Source organism: Culex quinquefasciatus, chromosome 3, assembly GCF_015732765.1.
Source record: "Culex quinquefasciatus strain JHB chromosome 3, VPISU_Cqui_1.0_pri_paternal, whole genome shotgun sequence".
NCBI classification, from domain to species: domain Eukaryota; kingdom Metazoa; phylum Arthropoda; class Insecta; order Diptera; family Culicidae; genus Culex; species Culex quinquefasciatus.
The window spans coordinates 156,019,042-156,036,775 of record NC_051863.1 but is presented as its reverse complement, the minus strand read 5'-3'; the positions used below and the strand labels follow the sequence as shown (position 1 = coordinate 156,036,775).

Below are 17,734 nucleotides of genomic sequence, written 5' to 3'. Positions count from 1 at the left end.
ACAGGATTTCCAATGTGAACGGTTCTCTGCTCTCACTTTCACTTAGCGCCAGCTTCCCTCAGAACTGATTTCCTGGTTGTTACTTCTCCGCCATTACATTTAGTGTCACTATATGATCCATACATGATCAAATACTCTGGAATCCGGTTTACAGCCAGAGTCTTGTCGATTTTCAATTTGATCCTGAATCCTAGCCTAAATGGCCATAGTCGGTTCTTCAAGAAACGCGTGCAGTTTTGGTTCATGCATCTTCGCCACACACCGTCAGACATCTGCGCTCCACCGTAAGTCCTAGAGAACTACTCGTCTCATCAGTGTCTTGTACATCGTTAGCTTCGTGCGGCGTTGCACTCGATTCGACTGCGGGCAGCTGTCGAACTTCTGCTCCAGCTTCGCGTAGAACGCTTTTTTTCTCGGCATCGGACGATTCCTCGTGTGAAGATTGAAGATGTGATAATTGAAGTAACGGCCTTTAATCCTTAATCTACCAATCTAGTGTTAGAAATCGGATCGAACCAGTTTAACGCCAGGAACAAGGACTTTCTTTCCATAGATTTCACTTGTTTTCAATATGTTTATACATAGAAAACAATCTCTCAACATTGTTTTATTACAATTTTGATAACACACAACGTTGTTCGTCAACAACCATTCTACGATAAGCTTCACGTACATCACTAGATAAGTAAAACTGTGAAATGCGTTCAGATTTACAATGCTGTCCCCCCTCCCTCAGTGTCTTGTTGGCAGTATTGTGGCTTCCCATCAATCTTTATAAATGCGTCAAGCATTTCTTGACTTTTGATCCTTACACATACCTACCTCATTACCAACCGACTCAATTCCGTTTGCTCGCAATCGTCTGCTGAATCGATTTGAACAGCCCCGGCAGGAGGTCCACGTGCTTGTCCACGCACTTGATCGCACACCGCTCGAACATTCCCGTGTACTTGGAAATGTCACTCTCGGACGGGTTTGCACCCATTTTGTCCTTTATCGTGTCGTTGCAATCCATCACGCATCTTTGCAGCCGATTGTTAAACCCGCCCAGTTCCTTCTCTACGTGCTGTTGCGCTCGCATAACCGGCCCCGAACAACTCTCCACGCAGCGCTGGACAGCGTCCATGCTGGAACCGCTATCGTGGCAACATCTGGCCGCGCATTCGTGCATTTCAGCCTGTGAATTTCAAATTCGAAAAAAAAACACATGAACGCATGACTTCACGTGTGTTCTAAAATTCAAAAACTTGCGCGCCAACTGCTGTACTAAACCCACCGTTAGTACAACCGAGATGTGACACGCGCGACGCGCAACGCTGATTGGCGCAGAACACGTGCGGGCTACAACCAACATGCCGCCGCGCAAAGAAGAAACGTAAACAAGGCGGCCAATTTTATTATCTCGCTCAAATCTCACCTGCATCTTACGCAAGATTGTCCGGTCCAGATCGTCGACGCGCTGGGACAGCTCCAGCTCGATGCGTTGCTTCTGCTGTTCGACCATGGTGGAAAATTGTTGTTTTCGGGAAACTAACACTGGAGACTGGAACCGGCTTTTCCAGCAACAAATTAACGTAAAGTAATTTTCCGGGTTCCGAAACGCGTGAAATCGAAATCGCGGCCGCCGAATGTTACGTCACAAATTAAGCTGTCAAGTGCTGGCCTACGTGGTGATTTTTAGGGGCGAAATTAGGTGCAACATCGCGAGCAGCATGTCGCGTGACAAAATTATGTATGAGACAAGCTGAATTGTTGCACTGAAAGATGTTTCATCTATAGAGTTTTTATTGAAAATGTCCTTTTCAAAAAAAAAATCTGGATCCTCGTCTAGATCTCCAGATTTTTAAACAATCTGGAGATGTAGAGTTTTTTTTTAATTTTTTCTAAAAGTCCTATAAACCAAATTTTTATTTTTTGCTTTTTGGGTGTTTCTGAAATTGCCTTTAGTCAGGGGTATTTAAAAACACCCAAAAAGCAAAAAAATATTCGTTGGCCTTTTTAAAAAATCTCCAGATCTTTGGTTTTATTTCGGTTACTATTTCATATTTCAATAATTGGTAACAGTTAAATCAGACTTCCCCTGTCGATTTTTTTAGTTGACATTCGAGACATTTACTAGACATCGAATGTAATTAAGCTGAGCTGCCCATTTGAAATTACTATACATATTAATTTATATACCACATTTAAAAAAATGTTTACGTGTATCTAAAAATGCACGTGTATCTATGTGAGCGCTTGAGATTCTTGGGTGGAAAATAAAAAAAAAATTGTTAAAATTCAATAACTTATAAGCTAATAAATATAAAAAATATAGGGCTGACAGGGATCAAAAATTACAATACACAAAAATTTAAAAAATACTTCCTAAAATTTTTAAAACCACCATCTTATTCACATTTTTAAGCGTAGATGGCGTTACGAATTTCTGGGTTATTGCATATTCTGAAAGTACTCCTAACAAGCTACATCTCCACCAAAAATGAGCAAAAGTTACTTCAGTAAAGTATGTTTAATAATGATTTTAAATAAAGTAACATAAACAAAATCTCTGGCATCAGCAGTGCCTGTTCATATAGCCCTGTCAACCAGTCAAATAAAAGACTACATGAACCTCGTGACGATAAAAAAGCAGCATGAAAAAGACGTCATGTACATTTGCCGACGAAAGGCGAACCATAACAAAACTCAGGCAAACGAAAAATATCACCAGCAAATGCACTATGGGGTATTTCCATATAAGTGAGCGGCCAAAAATATTTTTTTGCTTTTTTGTGACTTTTTTGTGTTGTTTGTATTTAGTATAATGAAAACAAATGAAATTTGATATTTTTCCAAAAAAAAAGTTTAATTTTCTATTTTTTCATATATTTGAGCCACATGCATTAAAGTGGTGAATTTTAATATTCTTGCTCTGTCTATTTGATGCACGGAATGGCGGTTTATGCTATGTTAAAGTTTCTGATTTACGTTCAATCTCCCTCCCCTTTTTCTTGAGTTGAAATCCACCTCTCTTTGAAGAAACCCCCCTCCAATTAAAATTTGATTTTTGCGGTGTTTTAGAATTTTAGACGGTTTATTTTATGGAACATTGTATGGATTCTCGTCCACGTTTTTGGTTGATCCACTTGCTAAATTTACGTTTTCCACTATAGATTCTTCTAAATCAAAATCACTATGTAACCGATTGTCGTTAGATTACTTAAAATATGAACTTCTTCAATGGGCTTTTGTATACATCGTTTTGAAGCTACAGAACAACGTGCGTAGTTTTTCCTCTGTGGTTTTTCCCCGAGTTGATCATGTGATGGTTCTGCAATGTTGTAATTCTTACAAATATACTCGAAAGCAGTTCTCACGTTTTCAGAATAGTGCTTCGTTATATCGTACAGGGACACTACGGTATTATTATCCATACTTTCAAAAGAACACAACAACGAACTGATACGAATAATCGACGAATCGTTTCTGTAAAATACTTAGAATAGGAATTTCTAATTTTATTATAATTTCAAAACATACATACAATTTTATTAAACGTACCTAAGTACCAACAAAGTCATGAATATCAAATCAATTTCAAAACATACATAGCAGGTACGTCATTTCTGCCTCCGCAGGTAAATAATGTGATTTTAACCAAGCGTATACGCGAAATCATTAATTTCCTTGCATGAATCAAAATGTTCAAAATGGCATAACTCAAAAAGTGCACATAAGTGCACTTTGAAATTTGGAGACAAGTTAGAACATGGTTCAAATTTTAAGCTGCAAAATTTTCAGATCGCACAAATGCACACAAAAAAAGTACTCCATTAACAAAGTTGAAAAAAACTAAATTCCATCCATCTTTTTTGATTTTTATTATTTTTTTAGCCTGTAAAAGTTTGTTTTGTAAAATATTATTGAAAAGTTGAATCAATTACCTTTCTGAATATATATAATGATGCAGGAAAAAATACATAAACAGCTACACAGTACAACTATGAAAATAATACTTTTTTTGTCAAAAAACATGTTTTTTCTTAACATTTTCGCCTTTGAAGGTCTGCAATTCAGTGAATTTTGAACCTACAACTTTCAAACTCCGGATTTTTCTTAGTTAGAATGTTTATTTTCGAAAAAAAATACCAAAAAAATAATTAGAGTATGTCGGTTTTTCGATTTATGGCCGCCTGAAACCCCATAGTGAAATGGGGGTCCCCAGAGCAAAAATTAACAACCACAAAATTCACTAAAAGAAAAAGTGTCTATTTTATGTATTAATCTGTCTTACCCAAAGCGTTCTCAGTCTCAGATGGCAGTCCCAGATGTCTCCTATAAGCTCCAGGTCAAATCGAGTTGATATCTGGATGGAATACTTTTTTATTTGAGTTTGAAATTTTTTCTATTTTTTCACAAAAATGCCAATAACTCCCTTTAGATTTAACCAATTGGGATGCTTCAAGCCCTTTCAGATGCATTTTAAATTTTGAAATTTGATTACAGTTTGGCCAAGTTACAGTTTTTAAGATTTTTGACGTTTTTGAACCATAATGTTTTGTGTCCCGATTTACCCCACTTCCCGTTGACCTACAGTGCTCATATTTTGGCCAGATGCTAGTTTCATATAAACAAACAACCCCTGAAAATTTCAGGCAGATTGGTGAGGTCCAAGCGACGTCCCATACAAAGGGGTGTGCCTAGAGACCCTAAATAGGGAGACTGGTCTAAGTTTGCTAAATCGATCTGGCAACGTATGTTTTGAGCTTGGCAACACTGATAAGTTTTGCTGGGCGTTAAGGCAAATGCTTGTTTGGATACGTCAAACTTGTGTCTGTTTGGGTACGTCAAATTCACTTCGACCAGTCTCCTTATTTAGGATCTCTATAGAGCATGCCCTGTTAGTGTACACTCAACCTTCGGTGGTTGGTCACTTTTTCGTTTGACACTTTTTTAGTTTGTACCCCGTTGGTTGGTCAAAGTCAAACTAAAAAGTGACGAACTGTCACTTTTTACACGGCGCTCACGCACACTATCAAAACAAACGTTTGGTAGTGTGTGTGAACTCCGTGTAAAAGGGGTGTCAAACTAAAACGTGACCCCGTTCGTTTGACAACAGTTGGTGTCAAACCATCGGGGTTTGAGTGTACTCGGTCTTAATTCTTGCCATAAAAACTTTCTTCTAATATTAAGAGTAAAAACTTTTTACCGATGCAACGATTTTGTTTCATAAATTCATAGTAACATCAAAAACTTCACAACTTTTTAAATTAAATACCTAGTTTGAACTTTCTACGAAACTTTTATTCCAACGAACGATCTTTATAAATATAGAGTATTTTTTCTGTGTATGTATGGACCTAAGGGTTATTCACTTCGAGTATATCGCATACTGTGTACGGCAGCATACCATACACGCGTACCATACGCGCATAATACTGGCATGGTATGGTCAACTTTTGGATACAATTTATATCGGTGTAGTTGTCAAAATCGGTCAAAATAATAAACAATAAACAACACATTTGGCAATTTCGAGTTCTGGAAAAGAATCTGTTGCTAGATCTGTTGCCAATTCATCTACATTTGGAGACGGAATCGAGCTGATAGATTGTTTGAATTTCAGCGGCCAGATGATTAAAATTTTGTTAATTTAAGTGAATAAGTAGAAGGAATTCTGATGCGGACGCAAAGATCCGGGAATAAACGTTTTGATCAACATAAAGTCTAGGGTATCGCAGCTGGTATAAAAAGGCACATCGTACTACGAGTCGATTCCTCTGAGATTTTACAGCCGGGCGAGAATTCTGGGGATTCTGCCTTCGTTTTTCTGTGACAACGGTTGTTTCGAGGGCGATGCTGTTCGAATTCCTTTCGGACGAGATTTTATTTTCCGATGTGTTCCTTTTTGAGCGCTTCAAAGTGTTCGTCATGTTTGGAAAGGATCGCCGCAGCCTGATCCAGCTCGACGACCTTCCTTCTCTGCTTGTTCAATTTGCTCCATCAAGTACTTTCAACTTGTGTTCTGCCAATTTACAGTAGTTGTGCTTTTCTTTTCCTTCCTCTAAATTTAAAACCCTCCCCCGCCACGGATGCCGAAGCGTGGCACCACCCTCCTGTGGGTAACCCCTTCGCCGGCGACCCACCGGCTTCGGCGAGGTGTTCAAGCAGGGATCTCCCAGCGTCCTCTACTACCATCCTCCGGGAGTGCTCGTGCAAAATAAATCCTGGCTTCCCCCAGGATCCCGGAAGAAACATCACCCCTCCCCCTCGCTCGTTCAGCGCTTGACAAGTTCGTTGATCTTCATCAACTGTTGCATGTACCGCCTCGTTCCGACAATGTCCTACAGGTACTCCAACAACCCGCAATCGCTCTCCGCGATTGTCTTTGATTTTATCACCAAAATCGACTCAACCTCGCCCTGCAGAATCTGAAACCGCCAACTGCATCTAACCATCAGCAAAAACAGCACCAAAGTTTGACGTTGACAAATGTCAAAAGATTCCACACTGAAATAAATCTTCATAGATAATGGTAATACTGAGTCGCGTATCATACGCACGATATCTAGTACGATACTCGCTACATACACACCCCATACACACCTCAGTATCAGAAGTGATCTGCCCTTAGGTATGGACGAACTAATCATGCAAATATCTGGCGGTCATATAAAATCCTCAAAAAAAAATAATGAAATCATGAAAATTATAATTTTATAAAATCGGCCGATTTTGCAGGGAATTTTTAAGCGAGTACAAAACTTTGGTACAAACTTAAATGTGACAATGGAATACCCGATTCGAGTGGTAGTTTGACAGTTCGCTCCATAAGAAATACATTGCTCACTACCAATCGCGTCGGGTACTCCATTATCCACCACGTTTTGTGAAAATGGTGAAAATTCTGTACCAGTGAATTTCGTGATATTCGAACGCCCCCTCACAATCTGACAAGCGTCGTCAAATTTCACCACCGGGGTCCGCGACTTCGCCTCGTACGTCACATTTTTCGCCCGCCGCTCGACCAGTCAGAATTGCAGGGGGGTGTTATATGAAATCGACAACATTGTTGTAATGTTATTAAACAAAATATTTCAGTTTTTGCAAGTAATTTTGTATGAAGACATTCTCAGTAGGGTTTGTCACAAATTTGGCATTGTATTTTATTTTTTTGCTTATAAAAAATCTTGCTGTTGAATATGTATTGTTCGTAGCGATTTACGTTCAGAAGGATTTTGCATCATCTGACAGTTTAACTCAGCACCTGCCACCCCCCTGGCTAGTTCGCAGCGACAGCAAAACCTCGCGAGCCGCACCGCAACCAGCCAGCAGAAAATCCGTCAGTCACTTTGTGGTGTGTGCCGTGCCGTGCAGAGACGGAAGAGAAAGAAACGACAGAAAAAAAAAAAACGCGAGGAACGCGAGCCACACCATTTTGGCCAGCTAGATTTTCCCAGTTCGTGGCCGTTCCGTTGAAAAACCAGGACCGTTTCCGCAATTCCTGGGAAGAATCGCTGTCGTGCGCAAGTGAAGGAAAAAAAAACACGGGGTGGACACGTTCCGGATCTTTTCGGAGCAGCAGCGGCCTGTCAAATCGCAGCAAACTCTGAATTTTTGCTTCAGTTTAGAAAACTCGCCGGAAAGAATGTTTTACCCACTGGTAAGTTCCGGGGTGACGAAAATGCCGGCTGAAAAAAATAACTTAAAGGAGGTTGCACACTTGCAAGCTCCCCCGAAATGTGGTGGATTCTCATTTCCATCTCCGACTCGATCATGTTCATGATGGTGGTGTATCGCGGCGGCGGCGGTGACGACGACGACGAGAGCATAAAAGGGAAAAGGAAACGCGCGAGCGAAAAAATAAAGATGAAGGCTCTGTGCTGTGCTGAGAAAAATTCCTGCACACAGACTGCGAGTGCAAAGTAGGCACTTGCTGCAGCACGCGGTTTGCTGCGCCCTTTGGCAAGCCAGCAAAATGTCCTCCCGCTGACCGGCGCACCGTCCCGACTTCCGGCAAAATTCGGCACCGGTCATGTAATCGTCCTGGTTCGGTTCTCGAAGGAAAACTTTAAAATTAACTTCTTTTGCGTTCGCGACTCCCTCGATTCAAGGGACGTTCCAATTTTAACCCCGGGGTTCCTGCCTCCCACTTCAGGTGGGGCATTGTGGGGGGGATCCTCCTTCAGGAACAGGACCGTCAATTTCCGTCCTCACCCGCGCTGCTGTTGCTCGCGGTTCTTCTGGGTCCTGGTCCTTCTGCTGCTGCTGCTGTTGGCTAGAAGGGGGATCCAAGTGTGCGTGTGTCGGAAACCGGCTAGCCGTTCAAATCGAGAACTAGTGTGCGTGTGCTCGTTTGACTGTGTTGGTGTGTTGTGTAGGAGAGGCTGGGGCTTGAGCAACTTCGTCGTTGGGTGGGTGGTGTGTGAACATTAATCGAAGAGAGGGGGGTAGTGGTGGTGGGAGGACGGAGAAGGAACCAAGTCGTAGCAACTAAAAAAAAGAGTTGCAACTAAAAGCCGCGTTTCGCGGTGTTGGTGTCGTCCTCCGCGAGAGAGGTTTATGCTTTATGTGCGGTGTTTTATAGTTTGAGGAACTGAGATATCAGGCGCGCTGGAGGTGGCAGACACAGTGATGCCGGGTTCGTGGCCGACTTAAAATGTACAGAAAGGATAATGCAAGCCAACAGATTTAACATAGCATGCCTGATTTACATAAAACATTAAAAATTATTTTATCAGGCTTTTTGATCTGTTAGGTATTATTAGTGATAATAAACAAACTCTTAACATAGGGTTAAAGTTCCCATGATAAAATCCGCAACAACAAACTGCCCCTGTTCGAATAAACGTCCCATAGGGAAACTATGCTCATTTTGTGCATTCTAGGTACTTGAAGTTCACGTCCGTTTTAGGGAAGCGCTTGGCGCTGGCCAATTTTAACAGATTCTATGGACGGCGTTGGAAAAGCGCATAATTATTTTTTTTTTTCAAGTTCTACACTTTTTGAAAATATTTTAAAACTACATATTTTAATAGTTCAACAATTGAACAAATGAAAATATTATGCCAAAGTATTTTGTAATGTCACCCCAGAATCTTCAAGTGAAGGAGATACTTGACTACGGCAAACAAACAAAATCACACTTTTTTCGTGTTTGCCTTTTTTTCAGCCTTGTTTGTTTGCCTTTAGTTAGTTTTCAGAAACGCTAGCCTGCATACATTTTGTTTATTTTTCTGTTCTTTTAAACTTTTTTTTTTCGTGCACCTGTGAACTGGACCAAGCCGCCGGTGGGTATGAGAATTATTCATTCATTCATTCATTCTTTCATTTTAAACTTTTTTTTTTGTACCTTTTAAAGACGTTATTCAACGTCGAAAGACATTCAAACTTAAAACGACCGAAATACAGTCTATGACAATATTTGATTCTTTGGTACTCAAAACATTCTCGTTTATTACACCAAATCCGGTTCCCTTGAAATCTATCTTCTTTCAGAAACCGACCTGGAAATCCGGGTTTGGTCACTGTTGCCGATGGGAATCTGCTACAACCAGGGATGGAATAATGGCAGAAAATCAAATTCGCTTGCGAACTTTTTTCAATCGCGAAAGAGAGATGAGGCAAATCGCAAAAGAAAATTCAATCTGCACCACTTTAAAATATTTATTTCACTTTGTTTACACACATTGCCCATCTACAAAATGTGACAGGTCATATTTCGACTAGTGACGTTACACTTGCCAGTGTAGTAGTGAAATAGATATTCCGCCGAAAAATCATGATGATGATTTTTTTAGATTCCTTTTACCGATCATTCGTGCGCGAGAGAGAACATTCATACTCCCTTCGGATTTTTTCTCTAGATGAACGTACAATGATTTTCTTTTGATGATGATTATTCCATCGCTGACTACAACAGAAAAAATACCTTTTTCAACAAAAATAAAAAAAATCAAAAATTAAAAAAAAATTAATGAAGTTAAACAAATCATAAAAATTTAAAAAATCAAAAAAATATCTTTAAAAAAAAAACAAAAATATAATAGTTACAAAAATTAAAAATACATGAAAAAATTAAAAGACAGAAAAAAACTCGTATTTTTTAAATTAAAGAAAATATAAGTTTAAAAATTTAAATCTAGGCCTTTTTTGATAACGCCCTTTAATCAAATGTAAACATTTCGTGTAACCCGCTTACTCCGATAGACACTGACATAAGATGAGAGGGACACACTCATGTTTTACATTTCGACGCCAACATTTAAAAAGCAGCATGTACAAACCATGCGTTTTGAGAAAAACGTATTCGAAAGTTTAGCATTATTCTTCAATTCCCATTTTAATATAAAAGCAAAAGCAGATGTTCAAATGATAACAAACGATGAAAAACGTTGCTTTTATTGATACGTGATCATCCTTATTCAACAACAAAAATTATTTTCTTCAAAAATTATTTTCTTCATTATATTTAAGAAAAACAAACATAACTTCTTTTGAAATCACCAACGTCTATATCACCCTTTGTTATGATTCGCTTTTTGTTGGCAAATGGACATGGCGTCTTTTTCATGATGCTTTTTTGCGTCACGAGGTTCATGTAGTCTTTTATTTGACAGATTAACAGGGCTATATAAACAGGCACTGCTGATGCCAGAGATTTTGTTTATGTTACTGAGCAATTAATTCCATGTCAAATAGGGAATCGGTTGTACCCGACCCTCTCCGATTTCAATGAAACTTTGTAGATATATGTTATTCTAGGCATATATAAGCCATTTTTGTGTATATGGAGTCTGTTACACTCGATAATGACATTTGAGAAGGGCGTAAGTGTTTTATATATTTTTGTATTTCGTAATATAAATATAGCTGTATCTCGAAGCCGTTGCATCGTATCAAAAAGTGGTCAAAGACAAACTTGTAGGAAATTTGACGGGCTTTCCGAAAAAAATACACTGAAAGAAAAAAACACTCCACTTTTATGAGCTTTTTTTATTTTTAAGTTTAAAAGTAAAATTTGAAGGTGAGCTCACGATTTTTTTTCGTTCAATTTTTTTGTAAAAATAGCCTAAGATGTTACAAAAAGACTCACGAAAAATGCAGGATGGAGCAAATCACCAAAAAAAACAAAAATCATTAACTGAAGCTGTTTTTTTGAAAAATGCTCTAAACGTCAAAATTTTCAAAAACTGAATACGGGAATCGATTCTCCAGACAATTTTACATAAAAGTCTCCATATTGACCATTGTCCTAAGTCTAATCCTTGTGAAGTTACAGCGGTTTTAAAAATAAAAATGTTGAAAAAATAGATTTTTTGATGGTTTTTGGCAATTTCTATATGACTGACTTGATTTTTCAGTCTCGAAAATATTTTTACCGGAAAGCTCGTCCAATTTCCCATAAGTTTGTCTTTGACCACATTTCAATTGGATGTATGGGCTTACAGATATAAGCTAATTTACTATCCAGGTTACTATACTACACTGAAAAAATATTATGTTTTCAGTTATGAGCAATGTAATAAGCTTATATCTGTAAGCCCATACATCCAATTGAAATGTGGTCAAAGACAAACTTTTGGGAAATTGGACGAGGTTTCCGGTAAAAATATTTTTGAGACTGAAAAATCAAGTCGGTCATATAGAAATTGCCAAAAACCATCAAAAAATCTATTTTTTCCACATTTTTATTTTTAAAACCGCTGTAACTTCACAAGGATTGAACTTAGGACAATGGTCAATATGGAGACTTTCATGTAAAATTGTCTGGAGAATCGATTCCCGTATTCGGTTTTTGAAAATTTTGACGTTTAGAGCAATTTTCAAAAAAACAGTTTCAGCAAATGATTTTTATATTTTTTCAGGGTGAGTTGCTCCATCCTGCATTTTTCGTGAGTCTTTTTGTAACATCTTAGGCTATTTTCACAAAAAATTTGAACGAAAAAAAATCGTGGGCTCACCTTCAAATTTTACTTTTAAACTTAAAAATAAAAAAATCTCATTAAAGTGGAGTGTTTTTTTCTTTCAGTGTATTTTTTTCGGAAAGCCCGTCAAATTTCCTACAAGTTTGTCTTTGACCACTTTTTGATACGATGCAACGGCTTCGAGATACAGCTATATTTATATTACGAAATACAAAAATATTTAAAAAACTTACGCCCTTCTCAAATGTCATTATCGAGTGTAACAGACTCCATAAACACAAAAATGGCTTATATATGCCTAGAATAACATGTCTACAAAGTTTCATTGAAATCGGAGAGGGTCGAGAAAAAAGTACCTAATAAATTAGTGTTTTGGGCTGGAATTGCTCTACTATATTTTAAATCATCATTGAACGGACTTCACTGAAGTAACTTTTGCTCATTTTTGGTGGAGTGGTAGCTTATTAGGAGTACTTTCAAAAAAAGTCAAATCAAATTATTCGCTCTACAGCATTGCCTTGGCGTTCTCAATTGCGAGATTCCTACTCAAAACTAGGTGTCCGAAGGTTTGATTGTTGAGGCAATTGCAAACCTCTTTTTACACCTCCTAACCTAAGCTTCCATCCACCCCGGGATTCGAACTTACGACCTTTGGATTGAGAGTCCAACTGCCTACCAGCGACTCCACCGAGACAGGACCCAGGGAGACGACTCGTACACCTGGACTGAGCTAGCGACCTAACCACTAGGTTAGACCGGGGCCACCATTTACTTCCCTGTCCGACGGAAGGCGTGATCTGACAAATCTCGTCTCAAAATTTGCCACCGGAACCTTCTGGGATTAAACCCAGGCCGACTGGGTGAGAGGCAACCACGCATACCCCTACACCACGGTCCCGGCGCTGAGGAGTACTTTCAGAATATGCAATAACCCAGAAAGTGTCAAAATGTACATGATGCCTTTTGAAATGTTGCCGTCGAACTCTCTCAACGCTTTTTCACTATATTTGACTAACTAAACTGCTGTAACAAACTGTGTTTTCCCTTTATTTGGTATCAAGGTCAACTCTGATTATCATTTGCTTTTTCTTTACATACTGCCGTACTACGCATAATTGTCCCATGTTCAAAAAAGTGCAACTGAGGAAAACGCTTTTGAAATTTTTCGACCGATTTCTGTGTTTCTACGCATACTTGTCCCGTGGGTTCCTATCCGCCCTATTAGTCCCCAATTGCCCCAGTTAGTAGTTTATAACTCTTATTTATGATCCTCTTGCTATGCAATAGGTAAACAAGACATAATGCTTCGTTAAACTAATGACATGGGACAATTATACGTAGAACGGCAATATATCTATTTGAATAATTTCATCTGCCCTATAGTTGTCCTTAATATAATCCAAGCTAACCTCTATTTATCAACTCGACGTCGTCGTGCTATCTTGTCGCACCCGCCATTTCGACGTTCCGAGAAAAACGCGTTTTAATGTTTGACCTTGAATAAACGAAAACTAGAGCACGCAATGTAAACAATAACAAACGCGTTTTGTTTGGCTGACCATTCTGTGCATTGTCCCGAAGTTTGGTTGAAGTTGGTTGCTGGAGTCCCGAGTTATAATTACATATGTTTACGGTAGTCTAGCTTGTACGTGCGTCAAACGCATCCTGACCTAAAATCCCTTTGGCCAATTGTCACACTTACATCAATTTTCATGGAGTGACAAGATAGCCCGACAAGATTGAAACTACTTCCATATGTAAAGTGACAAAAATGCACGGAGTTTTTCCGGTTTTTGGTGAATATCTCAGGATTGAAATCGAATTTTGGGGATCTGTGAAGGTCAAAAGGTGAGGTATTGTGAGCTGCACAAAATGGCGTTCTTAACTCAATTTGGCCCAAAATGCACGTACGACAAGTTAGCACGATGGCGACGAACTATTATTTATATCTACATTTACTACATAAATCACTATCTTTCTTTTACTATTGATTCTTTACATAGTATATTTCTTTCACTGTTCATTGTTTTGAATCTTCACCTTTTTCTTAAGCAAGTGAGGTTCGAGCCTTTACTCAGTTTATGGAATGATCAAAAGATTATCACAAATATTACTATTGTGTTTTTAAAAAACTTTTATAAAATGCTTAGGACCAAACATTGTAACAAAACACCGCGACATAAGAAATAGCAACATATAAACACGACTAAACACTAGGAAAAATTTCAGGAGAAAACAATACACAGTAAAATAACAACTAGTTTTTGAATTCAAACTAAAAATAAAACAGTTTTTGCTTTAATGAAAGTTGAAAGGCACACTTTAAATGGTTAGGCGCTTAAACTTACTTCAAACCCAACCTAATGTACCACCCCCGGCCGAGTCAAAATGCGTAACATGTGTACATGTCTGGCACGAACACTCAAAGTGTGTTCTAGCGTGTTGCTCGTACTGACTCAGAGTGCATACGATCGGTCAAGGCCCGTTCTTACACTGAAAATTGCGAATTACGAAAATAAGCAAGACGTAAGAGCATGCGATTACACACAAAAAACTGAATTTCGACTTGGTGGTGAAGAAGTTAAAGTTGTAAACCATCAAATTCTTCACACTTGACTTAGCTTAGAAGGTCCCAGTCAAGATCGTCTTTCAGGGATATCTGGACTGCCCGATCTCGTCAAAATCCAGGACCTACGGCGGATTAATGCACTAGACGGCTTCTTTGTGACGTGGCGATTCTATACGAAGATTCCGTCCGACGCAGCGCAATGCCACCGCTGTCAAAAATTCGGACACGGTTCCAGAAATTTAAATCTTTCCCCGGTGCGTAAATTGCGGTGAGAGCCACTTCACCGAAAGGTGTAATCTTCCGCGGGTAGACCAGCTGGGGGAAAAACGCCCAGCAGCACAAAGCGCGCAACTAGTGCGCGTGCTGTGGTGGAAACCATACGATGAATTTCCGCGGCTGTGCCGCGCGGAAAAGGTGCCTCGACGAGCAGGACAAGAAGAAAAAAGCAAAGACTTCGAGTTCAACAACTACACCAGCTGGCGGTGGAGCGATTTTATCGATCGTGATGTCTTGCTGGAGAGATGCTTACGCGTTTTCGTGCCTGCCGAAACCAGGCAGAACAATTGCAAGCTCTCGGTGAGCTGATGATGAAGTACATCTACAACGGATAAGCTGTCTTGTGCAGTGAAGACAAAACAAACTGTGATTTAGTTTTAAGCTTTTCTATTTATATCCCTTTCCTCAGCAAATCCCGATTTTTTTTTTGTAATTTTTTCCTTCTTTTGCCAAATTCATTGTTAGAATATCAAATTACTCCATAACGTTTTTGGTTTAAAAAAAAAAAAACGAAATTGTGAATTGATTTACTAATAAAATAAATTGACTTGAAATTTCAATAATGAACTTCATTACCATATTTTGGTATTTTTTTACAGAGTTCGTTAATTTTCAGTTTACCGAACTGTTCAGCAGTTGAAAATTCGGTAAACTTGACCAAATTCGGTACACAAATCTAAGTGTAAAGGAAAGGTTAACTGTTGCATTTTCTTTGCTGGCGTATTTCCCATGATGATTACTTACACATATTCGTCAGAGCGTCAATAATGTGACCTGAAGACATTCAAAGTTTGGTTCATACTGAAGAAATATGCCTGAGAAGAAAAAAACGCTGACGATTGCACAAACTCATTTTATCCCCTCAAAGTTTCCAACTTAACACCGACTGCACTATATTTTAAAAGCAGTTCAATGTGATTTACGGAGAAATCATCGCAGACTTATTTTTTGGTAATTTATGGCAGCTATAACCAACTACCGAATTGACTGCACTTCAATCGATCCGATAACCACCTCGAAATTCCTCTCTTTACGGTTTATAGAGTTTCCTTTTGTTTTTATTGGCGACCAACCCGCTCCGGCAGTTTAATTCCGAATGCGAAATTGGTTGTTACCTCAGAGTGCAAAAAAAAGAAGCTAAATCAATGCTGGCTGCACCGAGCGTGACACACACGTGTCTCCAACTATCGAGATAAGTCGTGTGCGAAAAAGAAAGAAAACATAAATGTTTTTGATTGATGTCCCGATCGATGTCGAGGTTCCTTCTAATGCATTCTTCTATCTCCTTTTTCCTGCAGCAACCAACGTTCGAGGATGGCGAGATCGAGCTGGCCCGGCCGGAGATGCTGAGCCAGGACGCGCTCGTCGACAACAAGCACTCGCTCGCGGTGTCCCTCTCGCTGGGCAACACATTAATCAATCTCAACAAAATCAAGTGTCCACAGTGCAGGAAGGTAAGTCTCGGCTCCTCGTTAATCCTTTCCCAAGATTGACCCTGCTCAAAAGTCAACCCACACACAACCGAGTGCGTACTACTCTCTGGCTCTGTGAAGATCTATGCTTCTTTGTTATTGAGTTGAGAATCGAGGGAAACGGGCCAAGCGAAAACCTGTTTTTTGACTCACACACCAATCGTCCCTTCTTTGCTCCTTTTATTGTACGTTTCTTGCCCAAGCAAACACACACACACACCCACCTTTCTTGAATCCTTCCTTTCCCTTTTACTCGGAGGTGTTTTATCTCTCTGGTCGAACTCGACAATAAAAAACGCATAATATAATCCTCAAATCAGCCCCAGACAGAGACGCACTTTCCCAGCCTCTCGCGGGCGGTGATGATACTCATCGCGATGATAATCGTATTTCCTTCTTTCTCTTCCCCCGCCTTTTGCCTCGCACGCACCTGTGAATCCTTCGTTTCGCTGGAAAAAAAACAACGCGTAGCGCTTCGATACGATGGAGGAGATGCAGCTACATCGCACCAAGCATCTCACCGAGAACAAGTTCAAGTGCGAGATCTGCAGCAAGGAGTTCCCTAGTCACAGCTCGATGTGGAAGCACACCAAGGCCCACACCGGCGACCGTAAGTCGTAACGGATTGCTTTGGAAGGATTCATGTGGAACTAAACTTTTTTTTCTCTCGCAGGTCCTTTCGTGTGTCAAATTTGCAACAAGGGTTTCACGCAGCTGGCCAACCTGCAGCGGCACGATCTGGTGCACAATGGTGAGTGTTTGTTGGGATTGGATTTGGTCAGATACAATTTATCAGCTTCCTCTTACCTACAGTGAGTCAAATATTTGTCCGTACCCCCCCGTACGGAAATTGTTTGTGATATAAAAGTACATAAAATTCGACTAAAGTGCCATGTTTTGTACATCAATCGACGCGGCAGAATGTCCTCTTTAAGACACCGTCATTGGATTTGCAAAAATACAAAAAAATACAAAAATAGTTTACTGAAAAAAGTCAAAAAAGAGGTCAAATAATTGTCCGTACCCCTTGTAAAAGTACAAAATTCGATCGATTTAAGTGAATTTATTTATGAAATGTTGTTTCTGTGTAAAATACTAGTACCTCTAGCCAGTTTGTGACAACTTTGAACTTCTGATAACTTTGTTAAGTTAGTTTATATTAAAAATTGGATTAAATTTAGTTTTTTAAAGTAAAACTTATCAAAACATAAGTTTATAAACAACTATTTTTATAAAATTGCTATTTTATGTTGTAAGAGTCTCTATTTAACAAGTTTTAACAATATTTGTTCAAAATATACATTGTTTTCATTTTTTTATTGACATTTTTCGACCAAAAATACTGTTTCGGAACAATACCGTTAAACAATCCGGATTGTCCCGGAACCGGTTTAACCCCTCGGAGGGAAATTTTGTGGTGGTCAGATAGAGGACAAAAACCCACCTCTTGCAATTTAAAGCATCTAATTTCGTTCACTACAGCCCGATTACGAGTCCCTAGTCTGAAA

General features: G+C 39.2%; 2 protein-coding genes across 11 annotated transcripts in view; one reads left to right on the top strand and one right to left on the bottom strand.

Moving 5' to 3' along the window:
* Nucleotides 1-572: 572 nt before the first annotated feature.
* LOC6044017 (protein FAM136A) lies at nt 573-1,639 on the bottom strand. Its single transcript, XM_001861556.2, has 2 exons — nt 1,418-1,639; nt 573-1,177 (listed from the first exon to the last, which is right to left on the bottom strand). Exons 1-2 carry the CDS (start codon nt 1,502-1,504, stop codon nt 839-841), a joined length of 426 nt encoding a protein of 141 aa, XP_001861591.1. The 5' UTR covers nt 1,505-1,639; the 3' UTR covers nt 573-838.
* Nucleotides 1,640-7,288: 5,649 nt separating this feature from the next.
* Nucleotides 7,289-17,734, top strand: part of LOC6050321 (zinc finger protein 883) — a 30,635-nt gene continuing 20,189 nt past the window's right edge. For 6 of the 10 annotated variants that reach the window (XM_038259347.1, XM_038259354.1, XM_038259349.1 and 3 more), the window contains exons 1-4: nt 7,290-7,645; nt 16,053-16,208; nt 16,698-16,836; nt 16,900-16,977. In XM_038259347.1, the coding sequence (XP_038115275.1) occupies nt 7,631-7,645; nt 16,053-16,208; nt 16,698-16,836; nt 16,900-16,977 (388 nt within the window). In that variant the 5' untranslated portion in view covers nt 7,290-7,630. Of the gene's footprint in view, nt 7,646-16,052; nt 16,209-16,697; nt 16,837-16,899; nt 16,978-17,734 lie in introns of all 10 variants that reach the window. The other 4 variants (XM_038259346.1, XM_038259351.1, XM_038259352.1 and 1 more) reach the window with 3 other exon arrangements.